This window comes from Arvicanthis niloticus, chromosome 6 (genome assembly GCF_011762505.2).
Source record: "Arvicanthis niloticus isolate mArvNil1 chromosome 6, mArvNil1.pat.X, whole genome shotgun sequence".
NCBI classification, from domain to species: domain Eukaryota; kingdom Metazoa; phylum Chordata; class Mammalia; order Rodentia; family Muridae; genus Arvicanthis; species Arvicanthis niloticus.
In genome coordinates, this window is record NC_047663.1 from 1,007,012 (window position 1) to 1,019,992 (window position 12,981).

Here is a 12,981-nt window from a genome sequence, read left to right on the forward strand (position 1 = left end):
AATGCTGCGGTTCACAGAAGATCCCAAGGCCTGCTGGAACGTTTCTCGCCGCCTACCTGTGAATTCTAGCTAAGAAGAGCTAAGGGATCCCCAGCCAGCTACACTAGGAATCCTAGGGGTTAGACTGACTGGGACACAGCCTCAGAGTGAAAGAGCAAAGAGGAAGTAACAACCCCCACACTGTAAAAATCAGTGTGTTTGTATGCTTAAAACTGATACAAAATAATAAAAATCAGTAGAAATATGAAACAGCTACAAAATTATTCTGGAACTAGCAGTTAGCTATTAGAAGGGAAACCCCTCCTGATGCAAACTCTATACCAGTGATTCTCAGCCTTCTTAATGCTTTGAACCTTTAACACAGTCCTCGTGTTAAATATTAAATATTAAATATTAAATATTTTCATTGCTATTTCATAGTAGTTATTTTGCTACTGTTATGAATTGTAATGTAAATATCTGACATGTGAGATACCTGCTATTCGACCCCTGTGAAAGACTTGTTCAACTCCCACATGTGTCACAACCCATAGGTTGAGAACCTCTGCCCTATACCAAAAGAAATTTGAAGCAAAATTAATTCTGTTACAACAACAAACATAGAAAAACATAAATGACTACTTGTTAAATCTCTTAATAAGTTAAGCTTTTGAGCTTCAACCGTAAAAACAACCAAATTTTTTAAAAAACGTTTGTTTGACACTAAAGTTAAAAACTGTACTGTAGGTTTTCACCTCTCCCTCTGTTCCTCCAGACGCAATCCCCCAGTCTCACCCCCCCAGCTCCGAAGCAGAACCCCTGCCTCAGCCTTCCATACCTCTCCCCCCTCTCCTGTGGACACCACACATCTTGTTTACCCTTCTAACCTTTGTCCCCCAAGTCATTACTTTATCTAAGCCCCCAATACCAGCAGGCACCCCATGGTGAGCACTATGCTCTCCTCCCTCTTGGGAACCCCTCCAGACCCCTAGCCTATCTCCATTCCCAAGTGTCAGTTCCCAATACCCAAAAACACATTTTATCTGGAACCCCACCCCAGTGGCCACACCTATCAGACTGTCTTAGGTAGGGTTTTATTGCAGTGACGAGACACCATGACCACAGCAATTCTGATAAAGGACAACATTTAATTAGGGCTGGCTTGCAGTTTCAGAGGTTTGGCCCATTAACATTATGGTGGGAAGTTCCAGACCCTAGAGGGTGGCTGTAGAGAGAATTTCTTGTGCTGTAAAAGCATCCATCTGTCAATAAAGAAGGCTATGGCCAATTAGCTGAGGCAGGAAATAGGAGGTGGGAGTTCCAGCAGACAGAGAGAGAGGAATTCTGGGAAACAGTCAGATTGGGGTGGAGGGCGTCCACCCTAAACTCTGAGGAAGAGAGAAACACAGAAGCCTGAGAAGATAACAGGCCAAATGGCACTCAGAATAAAATAAATGGGTAATTAAGTTATGAGCTAGTCAGTAAGCATTTATTCATTAAATATTAAGTCTCAGAGTCTTTATTTTGGGGAACAAAGTCTGGGGAGGAAAAGCCCAAACTACACATGGCAGACAGACACAGACACGGTGCTAGAGAAGGAGCTGGGAGTCCTACATCAGGATCAGCAGGCAGCAGGAAGTGGCTGAGACACATTCCCTCCACCAAGCCCACACCTCCTAACAGTGCCAGTCCCTATGGGGCTAAGGGGGCATTTTTATTCAAACTACCACACAGGTCCACAAAAACAAAGGAACAAACCACCTACCCAACAAAGACAAAACCAGACATAAGCACCTTGACCTATAACTATTCCAATCCCAGATGCCTAGATGTCAGTGTAAAAGCCCTACCAGTAACATTCAGGGTAGTATGTCTCCACTAGAGGCCAGCAACCCTACCACCACAGCAGGCCCTGAATACTGGCAACACAGCTGATGCACAGAAGAAAAAAAGAACAACCAACAAAAACAGGCAGTGGTGGTATGTGTCTTTAATCCTACCAACTGGGAGTCAGAGACAGGCAGATCTCTGTGAGTCTGAGGGCAGCCTGGTATACAAAGTGAGTTTCAGAACAGCCAGAACTACACAGAGAAACCCTGTCCCAAAATATTATTATGTGTGTTTGTGTGTGTGTGTGTGTGTGTGTGAGAGAGAGAGAGAGAGAGAGAGAGAGAGAGAGAGAGAGAGAGAGAAAGAGAAGAGAGAGGGGAGAGAGAGAGAGAGATTTATCTTATGCTCCTGGCCCTTTACTTTAAAGGATCACCAGGTAGCTACAACTGGCCGTTTAAGAATTCTTTGCTGTTAGAACTGCTTGACCCTGTGACCTTCAGTGTTGGTGACCTCTTGGATTTCTAGGAACAGGATAGAATATAAAAAAGCCAGTTGAAGCTGAGAAAAGGGGGCTAGCAGAGTGAAAAGACAGTTGGTGACAGCTGAGACAAGAGACACTGAGCAGAGCAGATAGTCTAGAACCATTTGTTACAGCTTGAAGCTGCTAGAATTGGGAAAACTGGGAGAGGGGCTGTTTAAGCAGACTGCTGAGGAATTGAGGAATTGCGGAACAGTGGGGACAAACACTTGAAGGGGCTGGTGTAGTCCCTAAGCGGTGCACTGAAGCTGATCTCTGTAGGTTTGAGACCATCCTGGTCTACCTATGAGTCACAGGTCAGCCAGGGCTACATAAACTGTCTCAAAACCAAAAACACAAAGAAGCAGATGGACAGATGAATGGATAGATAGATAGACAAACAGATAAACAGATTAATAAATGGATAGATAGACAGATAGGAAAGAAAGAAGCCCATGAATTCTGTGGCCTTGTGTATGATATTCTTTGTTACACTGTGCTGTATTATCTCACTTTCTGTCACTACGAACATATCTTGATGTTCCATGTGGTACAGGTAGCAGCAGCTAGCCCCTCCTTCCTGCCTCAGCAGGACCTGTCAAAGATGGCAGCTCCTATCAAAACAGCCACACACCGCATCTCCTCAGCCCGCAGACATCATAGGAGCTGTCCGTGGTGGCACACCACCTTTCCCACCTCAGCATGAGCTGCCCCTCAAGAGCTGTCCCACAGGAGCTGTCTACAGTGGCAGCACCTCCTCTCCAGCCTCTCCCCAGCAGCCCCACAGAGACGGTGCCTCAGCAAAAGCTGGTTGTAACCAGGAAAGACTTCTCACCCTAACCCATAGGCCCAACACTAGGAAAAGGGGGTGAAAAAAAAGCCACCAATTCCTGAACAGGAAACCCACCAATCTCTGAGCTCCCCAAGCTCAGGACTTGAAATTCCACCAATTCTCAATCTGGAAATCTCTGCCCTGAAAAGATCCATCCACTAAGAAATCCTATATAAAGCATTTCCTTTTGTCCAGTTCCCTGCTGTCCTCCTGGGCACAGAGGACATCCCTGGACTCATCCCTCCATACCCTGGATCCTCCCCAATAAATCTCTTTCCTGAGATTTCCTGCACGGTATAACTCTCTCTAGTCAGGAAAAAAAAAAAAAAAAGCCAAGAAGAAAAGCAACGAAGAGAAGGAGGGGGCTGAATTCATAGGTAGGATTCTTCCGATTTTCTGTTCCAAATTTTTTTTTCTTCATGAAATACACCTTGCTTTATCCTTTACCTTGGTATTTTTTTCCCCTTAGAGAGGGCATCATTATGTAGTCTGCAATGGCTTCCAAAGCTCACGTGATTGTCCTGCTTCACCCTCTCAAGTATGGATACTACAGGGAAATGCCACCGTGCCCAGTGTACATAGACGGAATACAGAAGCTAGTTTTTGAAGCTTATGCCATCAAGAGTAAAGCTGGGAACTGACTCAATCACTAAGAGCACTGGCTGTTCTTCCAGAGAACCCATGTTCAATTTCCAGCACCCATGGTGGCTCACAACCATTTGTCACTCCAGTTCCAAAGGATTCAGTGTACTCTTCTGGGCCTTCATGCATATGGTACACAGACATACATGCAGGCAAAATACTCACACGCATTGATAGGTAGATAGATAGGTAGGTAGGTAGGTAGGTAGATAGATAGATAGATAGATAGAATACAATTTATGAAAAAAATCTCAAGAGTAAAGCTCTATCCTCATCTTTCTTTTTGTTGTGGTTGGTTGGTTATTTTTCAAGACAGAGTTTAATGGTGTAACTCTGGTTAGCCCATAACTCACTATATCAATCAGGCTGGCCTTGAACTCACAAAGATGTGTCTGTGTCTGCCTCTGCCTCTGCCTTCTGGATGCTGGGATTAAATTCATGAGCCATCATATGCCTGGGTTCTTATCTTTCTACAACGAATTTTCTATATTTTTCTGTATGTTACTATCTAAATAGCTTTGTAACAATGTAAAACGACAATAAGAGTTATAAGGAGTGGGTCCCAGAGACCTCCAAACAAGTTGCCACTGTTCTCAGATACTTACTAGAACTGGATACTAAGACCCTATGGCTAAAGACAGCACACGCTTTAATCACAGGACATAGAGAAATCAAACCGTACTGACCTGGAAGCTTCCTCCTTGATAGCTTTCATAGGGCTACAATAATGATTGGCCTGGCAAGATAGACCCACTGGTACGACAGTGGCATGACTACAGAAGGTAAAAACCAATAGCTTTCTAAATGAATGTAAGGCCCACTCCACAAGAAGGAACTCCTGTCTAGTACTGAACACCAGTCAATAAGCCATGGCTAGGGAGATCAGAGGCCCTACCAGTATTATTTTGCCAAAGGAACACAGAAATCAAACTACCTTATAAATACTTATCCTTATACCCATAGACCAGAACAACTCTCACCCTTATCAGAGAAGGTCTTCATGCAAAGGGTGGGTGGCAGTTATGAAAGGCTCATGACTGGTCAGAGAGAACAGATGACCATGGAGTCAGCCCTACAGGGAGTCTATAGGACACCCACTCCAACTCCCCAGAAATGCTCAGCAGACATCACAGAAGTGGGCACAGAAAAATCCAAAAGAGCCAGAGGTCTGGAAAGACTGCAAATTGCCGGGCAGCAGTGGTCCACGCCTTTAATTATCAGCTTGGGAACAAGCATTCAAAACGTCAACATGAGGGAGACATTTTAGATTCAAACAAAACAAACAAAAAACCAATTGCTTACGTTTCCCCTCTTTCTCTTGGTTTAGTTACCATAGTTACCATATACTCTCTGTAACCTGAGTGCTGACCCTCATACCTGTGGGAGGCGCTGTCCTCCATTAGCATATACTCTCTGTAACCTGAGTGCTGACCCTCATACCTGTGGGATTCTCGGCGCTGTCCTCCATTAGCATGAACAGTGTCTGTAAGATGGATTCTCAGGTGATAGTCAGCTATAACTAATAAATCCACCCTTAGAGAGGCAGAAGCAGGCAGATCTCTGAATTCAAGGCCAGCCTGGTCTACAAAGTTTCAAGACAGCCAGGGCTACACAGGGAAATCTCATCATCAAAAACTGTCTTTTGGACATGACAAGGCTATGCACTCATGAATTCACAGCAGCTGTGGTTGTCAGCCTAAGACCTAAACAAGATCAAACCAGTCAACACTGGAGCACTGAGGAGAAAGGAGCCCCACCCTTAGCTGAGGAACTTTTGACAGTTGATGGAGACAAAGGCCTCAGCACTCTCAGCAGCATGGCCCACGGTAGGTCACTCATGCTCCAGACACACACACATACACGATACACACTGGACTCAGTGGGTTAGGAATACAAACAAACAAGCAAACAAAGACGTGGACTGGGGTTGGGAATTGTATGGGCAGTGGGGCGTTTCCCAGAGAAGCTGGAGGTGGGAATGAGAGCATGGTAGATATCATCTAAACAAATACATTGTGTTCTTATAGGAAATTTCCAAATCACATTTATTAAATCATTTTTAATAGTAATTTTAAAATAAAAGTAAAAATAAAATTTAAAAGTAAAATAATAATTAGGAAAAACAAAAAGTTATAGGAAAAGTCAGGTGTGGAAGCTCACACTTGTAATTCCAGCAATTGGGAGACTGAGGCAAGAGGATTATAAGCAGGTTTGAAACAAGCCTCAGTCTTAAAAGTACAGCTAATAAAGGAAGCACATGTGGTTCCAGAGCCACAGGCAGCGAAGGGCACAAAACACTGCCGTCAATTAGTGTAGGGGACAGACGGCATTTCTGAGGAACAGCAAGCTACTGTGCACAGGCCACTCTTTACCCCACCAAAAAGATGACTATGGAACACAGGTGACTCAGAACCAAGTAAACAAAGTCACCGAGCACCTCTGGAGCCACTCCTCGTGACCATGTCAGTCTACTCAAACACCCTGGGTACTCGCTCACACAAGCTCAGGCCAGCGGCTGCACTGTACAGACAGTCTACGACTCTGGCAACAGCCCCTGCAGGGAGGATAACAGCTGCACCAAATGAAACACTCATTCTGTTCACCTCAACACAACACGGCACTGAGGCTGTGATGCTCCAGGTTGTGGCTTTTCCTGTAGGATCCTAAGACGTGAACAAAGGTTTTGAGTTTTATCTTCTGTGGCCTGCAGATACTCCATGGAGTAAAGCTTGGCATACATTCTCACCATTGGCATGTTTGGTAAGAACAAACAGCAAATACAGGGTAGACAATAAGGCTGGTAAAATGGTTAAGGAGGTAAAAGTGCTCACGTGCATGTACACACACACACACACACACACACAATCAAGCACACATGCACACGCATGCAGTGATTAAATGTAATATTTTTTACTAAATTTAACTTTTTTTTTTTTTTTTTTTTTTTTTTTGGTTTTTCGAGACAGAGTTTCTCTGTATAGCCCTGGCTGTCCTGGAATTCACTCTGTAGACCAGGCTGGCCTCAGACTCAGAAATCCACCTGCCTCTGCCTCCCAAGTGCTGGGATTAAAGGCCTGCGCCACCACTTCCCGGCTAAATGTAACTTTTTAATTTTTAAATAGACAATAGGTTTCATTTAACCAAGTTTAAGAAACATTTATAAACATTTATACCCAACTGGCAAACACTGAAAAGGCCTTTAATTTACTTAACCTTTGCAGTGTCTGTATTTTAAACCCCTAAAAAGCACTGACCCCACTTATAAGAATTCATGCCAGGAAATCAATCAGAATAGTGTAGTTTTATGTGGAGTATTCAGGAATGTCCATGCTAATCTTGGTAACCAATTAGGAAGAAGGCCGTCTATGTATCCAGTGGTAATATATTCACATCCGTGTCAAGAACAAACAAAGGGTTCCCAGGACAGTCAAGGATGCAGTAACTCAGTCAAACAGAACATGTGCTCACGGGACATGCACCAGAATACAAGCAGCTATACCTCCCAGGGGAAGGAAGAAGATATGGGTTACCTTCTGCAAAATGTCTTTTGTTAAGGTTTGAATCCAAACTGTCCTGAAAGATCATGTGACCAAAGCTGCTTGCCAGCTGATGGGGCTTCTCAGAAGTGATGTCTGGACCACGAGAGCACAAAGCTCTGTAGAGACTAATCTAGTGATGGGTTCACTAGTAGTACATGCTGGCCTAGTTGGAGGAAATACCTCACTTAGGATATTCCCTGAGAGGGTTGTATTCAGTCTCTGTCTCTATGTCCATCCTCCTCTACTTAGCAGATACCATGAGGTCAGCACCTGTGTTCCACCCTCTCAGCTATGTTCTGACACAGCATAGACTCAAAGTGTTTTTCCTACTTCACAGAGGTGGACTAATGACTAAGATGGATTCACCATGGAGTCAGACCTACAAAACTGTGAGCCTGAATAAGTTTTCCTCCTTTGCCTCTTCTCAGGTATTTCTCCACAGCAATGAAAGATAATTAACATTTTTATAGTTAGAAAGCTGTCATCTTTTCAGACCTTGATAAAGCAGGGAATACCGTCCCTTTGGAGATTTTCCATCCCATGTGAGGAGCCCCTAAGAGGCCTCAGCAAGGCATAGTGGCACATACCTATGATCTGAGCCGGATTCAACATAGTGAGTTCCAGGACAGCCAGAGCTGCAAAGCAAGACTCTGGCCTTGCCAATTCCAGGAGATGAAAGTCCTCGTCTCTTGCCTTGAAGGACCCACACCTCATCACTGGGTCATGCTTTCTAACATACTATCCACGGTTGCCAACTGCCCAAAAAAGTGTGTCTTCTCGCTTTACAGAGATGAGCACTGGGAAGCTACAGCCTCATTTGAGGTGCCAACATTGTCTAGTCAAAACTTTGCAGCCCATTTTCAACTTTCACCAATTCAGGAAAAGAGAAAATGTTGAGATTTCTAACTTAGGTAACTGCATATATTTAAAATCACATCATGGGCTGGAGATGTGGCTCAGCAGTTAAGAGCACTGGGTGCTCTTCCAGCGCACCTAGGTTCATTTCCCAGCACCCACATGGCAGCTCACAACTACCTATAATTCCAGCTTCAAGGGATCCAACACCCTTGCACAGATATATATGCACACAAGACACCAATCAGTGCTCGTAAAATAGAAATTTAAATAAATAAAATAAAAATCACGTCATTAAGAATCCTAACATCTCTCAGAAGTCATAGGCTGCTAAATAAAAATTCCAATGCCTTTAATCCTAGCACTTAGAGCAGAGGTTCTCGACCTTCCTAATGCTTCTAGCCTCATGTTGTGGTGCCCTAACCATATATTATTTCTTTGCTACTTCGAAAATGTCATGTTGCTACTGTTATAAATTATAATGTAAACATCTAATACCCAGGATATCTAATATGTGATCTCTGTGAAAGGGTCATTTGCCCTTGACCCATATGCTGACTTAGAGAAAGCCAGATGTCTGTGAGTCCAAGGCCAGACTGGTCTACACATCGAGTTCCAGGATAGCCCAATACCAAGTATGGGGTACTTCTGCTTGAGTTGTTGGCCAGAGGTATCCCAGAGACCCTAAGAACAACACAAGCTATTGCCTTTGCTCTTCACTGCCCATAAAAACTGATGTTAAGAAACCACACACAGTGGTCAGAGGACATGGAGAAATTAAGACTGTATTGACCAGGAGTTTTCCTCACTGCTGGTCAGCTTCTATAGTCCTACACGTTACTGTGTAGATGCTGGGGTTGGTGGGAGAGTCATCAACAATCTCACCCAGCCTCGAAGCCTGTGAACTACAACAATGACCAGAATAGCAAGCTATGCACATAGGTACAATAGTGACATGAATTACTGGTGGAGCCAGCTACTTTCTGAGAGGGATCAAGGCCTAATCCACAAGAGGAAACATATGCCTAGTACTGTAAACCTGGTCAAGAACTGACAGCTAGGGAGCTCCCAGGCCCAGGGACAACCCTGCTAACTGGACTATCAGACTGTCCGCTAGGTTCACATCTCTCCCCACAGATGGCACAGCTCTCAGACCTCATCAGAGAGGTACAGTAGTTAATACAGAAACTCACAACTGATCAAAGTGCAAAGAAATGTCAATGCTGTGCTCAGCCACAGATGGTACTCTCGCCCGCGCACACGCATCCTCTCACGCTCACGCACACGGTACAAAGACACAGATGCATGCAAAACACCTATACACATAAAATACAAATTGAACAAATCTTGGGGTTTTTTTTATAAAAATTATTAAATCTAAAACAAAAAAGGGCATAGATGTTCTAAAGGAAGGTGAATATTCCATGTATTCCACAAAACTTCCTTAAGCCCAGGAAGTCCCAAAAGCAGCCAGACTCATTAAAGCCCTCCCTTCCCAAGCGCATACACGAGCAGCAAGAACTACGGAGAGACTGAAGACAAGCAAGCTGAGCTGCTTACAGACTGTGCAGCTTGCTCCACGTTTCCTGAGCAGTCAACCGCACTGCAGTGGGCTCTGACAATGACACGCTCACTGAGTCATCTCTACTCCTGTAAGTAACACCTCACCCACATTCCTCTGAGTGATCCCAATAAAATTCACTTAGTTGACCAATTTGGACGTTGGTGGCATCTGTACTTTGATCTGTCATTCCCTATCTGGGGTGAGAAGCCATTTTTCAGGTCTCCCCAGGAACAGTGTCATACAACAGTAGAGAGGAGTAGGGAATAATTATGACCAAAATCCAATGTATTAAATTCTCCAAGAATAATATTTTTTAAAAAAAATCTTAACATTCTCAAACTCACAAAACAGTTCCTTCTGCCTTTATATGCATCACTGGCATGTCTAAGACATCTCAGGCAGGCTGTGTTGACCACCTTAACTCACCAGAGAAACCATCTCCTTCCTGCATTTTTAACTGCACAGGACATTGTAAGACTGTACCCAGTAAACTACAATATAACCCTGCCTGAGGATTTTATTCCCAAACCATACCCATGTGTGTCCATGATCTCTACAGACACCAGCATAAACTGCTTCCAGGGTGACTCTCAAAAGCTCACAACTGCTGCTGCCTCAGAGGGAACACCACACTACAGAAGAGAAGCCCAGTTAAACTTGTACTAAGTGTATTTCTATTCAAGGGCCGTATGAGGTATCCCTGTGAGTCCCAAACCAGCACGAGGCTACCCAAGCCCCAAATGCATACTAAGGAATGCTACAAGCCCTAAACTGACACCGGGTGACCCCTACGAGTGCCACAAACTAGTGCCAGTCAACTCCACAAGCTCAAAGCAGCATAAAGGGTAATCACTTGTGATTCAAATGTCTTCTATGACCAACCAGAGCTGCCTGTTCCCTCAGAGAGGGAAAAAGGATCTGTGGTGTATAAAGATCTTAAAGAAACCCCATCTGAAAACAGAAATGTAGGCATGAGGTTTTGTGCACCTGTAAAAGCTGAACTCGTGTTACTAAATGCTGGCTTCTCTGCCCTCGTTTTGTTTCAATCTGGACGCAGCACTGTCATGCTTACGTCTAGAATCTCCTATCTCAAGTTTGTGTGAACAATTCTTACCATTTACTCTCTGCCTTGTTAATAAATGCTGATCGCCATATGGCTGGACAAGAGAGAGTAGGGCAAAAGCTTCCACCAGCCAAGGGAGCAGAAAGGGAGGGAGGGAGCCCGAGATCAGCCAGGAGGAGGAGAGGGTGTGAGAACAAACCATGAGAAAAAACACCTGAAGCCCAAAGAGCCAGATAAATAAAACACAAGTATTTGAGATCATGGCTGGGAGGCAGCCAGATTAGCATAGGGATTATTATAAATCATTTAACTGCCCAGTGTGCTGGTGAAGCTCAAAATAAACCTTGGTTTCTCTGTGTAGTCAGTGGGAACTAGTAAAGATAAGAAATACAGCCACCGGGTTAATTCACTGTTAACAGTTATATTAAAAATAATTCACTTCACACAAACACACACCATCTAGCAGTATGTCACATCTCAGGCAGCAGCCCCGCGCGGCCAACCAGACTTACTTGGACACAAGGACAGCAGCCGCATCTCGTGCCTTGTCACTGACCACCAAGTAAGACTGCAAGAATTGGAAAAATTTCAATTTAGCATTTTTATCTTCATTTTCTAGATTTCCTACAATTATGTATTGTTTACATAATATTCAAAATTAAATGTAAAATGAATATTTTCTCTAACTATCTCTTGCCCCTAAAATCCCATACATATTACTGTCATTCTTAACAAATATTTGTATTATCTGTAAAAAAATGAGATTTGCTAAAGCAGTTCATCTGACCTCTACATAATACCACAATTTCAAAGCTGAGGTATCACTGAAAGCAGTAATATCAGTGAAACAAATATAAATATGTACACCAAAAGTTTATCCAACTAAACTCCCATCTCGAGACAAGTGCACAATTAACTGTAAAAGATTTGTGTGACAACTGTTACCTCTGCTATTTGCAGAATTCGGTCCATTATGGGTATTCGTGTCTCTCCAGACTGAGTGGGCAGGTTCCCATCAAGGCGTGAGAGATCGAAAGGGATCAAGCAGGTCACAGAGAGCCACAGTAAAAGCATGTAGCGGGTTTCCCATGTCTAAGGAGGTAAATCACAATCAGAATGATCCAACAGAAGACAAAGCTGCTGGGTATGACGGTGCACACCCTGAATCCCTGAACGCACAAGGCAAGGCAGGGAGATCGTTTCAAGCCAGCCTGATTCAAACAAGTTCCAGGCCAGCCAGGGTACACAGTAAAACCTGATCTCAAAAAAGAAAGGGGGGGGGGGGGGGGAAGAGAAGGAAGGGAAGGAAGAAAAGAAAAAGCAGGCAAGCATTTTAACATCAACTCACTCAGTTGTAATCCCATTCAGGAGGCTGAGGTATAAGGATTTAAAGTTCAAAGCCAGCCTATACCACATAGTAAGTTCCAGGTTAGTCTGGGCTACATAACAAGAACCTATCCCAAATAATAATTAAAAAAAGATCCAACCATATTCCACTGGCACCCAAGTGGACTTCCTACCGACTCAGTGCCTACCAGAGGCCCTGAGACAGCCCACTGTCATAATAAGCGCAGCTCTGTGCTCTGTGAGACTTTCTGGGGCACCGTGGACCTGCCATGGTCTTAGAGACCTAGCACAGTCACACTGAATTAAAAGGCACACCCTTTACTTTATAACAGATGGGTTCTAAAAGAGAATAACTTAAAGTAATATGTGTAGACACTAAAGAAGAAGCAGAGGGGAAATTTTAAAACAGCCTAAGATAAAACCAAAGAAAGTTGGAAGACAGAGTTACCAATGCCCAGGAAGCCAGCAGGGAGGCTTGGGGAGGACTCACCTCATGGTCTTTAGGGTTCTGACCTGTGAACATATCTAACACAGGCTGAACATTAGCTACTTCATGAGGAAACAGACGCAGAAATACTTTATATCCACGAACCTGCCAATAAAAAGACATAAGAATATACAGAATGTGGAGTACACTATATAATTAGAATACAGAACAAGTGGCAAAGCGGCCTTCATCAAAACCCATCCTCTATGCCCCACAATGACTGACACAACTCAGCAAGACCAAAGGGATGAGAGAGCTATCTTTCTCTTATTTACTCATTACATATATTCTGTCCCAGTTTGGCCAACAGAGATATCAGTATGCCA

General features: G+C 43.8%; 1 protein-coding gene across 1 annotated transcript in view; it reads right to left on the reverse strand.

The window, feature by feature from the left end:
- Positions 1–12,981, reverse strand: part of Tbcd (tubulin folding cofactor D) — a 168,648-nt gene that overhangs the window by 147,695 nt on the left and 7,972 nt on the right. Inside the window, exons 4-6 of the mRNA XM_034508080.2 lie at positions 12,659–12,760; positions 11,767–11,913; positions 11,334–11,389 (exon numbers count right to left, since the gene is read on the reverse strand). Of these exons, the coding sequence (XP_034363971.1) occupies positions 11,334–11,389; positions 11,767–11,913; positions 12,659–12,760 (305 nt within the window). The remainder of the gene's footprint in view (positions 1–11,333; positions 11,390–11,766; positions 11,914–12,658; positions 12,761–12,981) is intronic.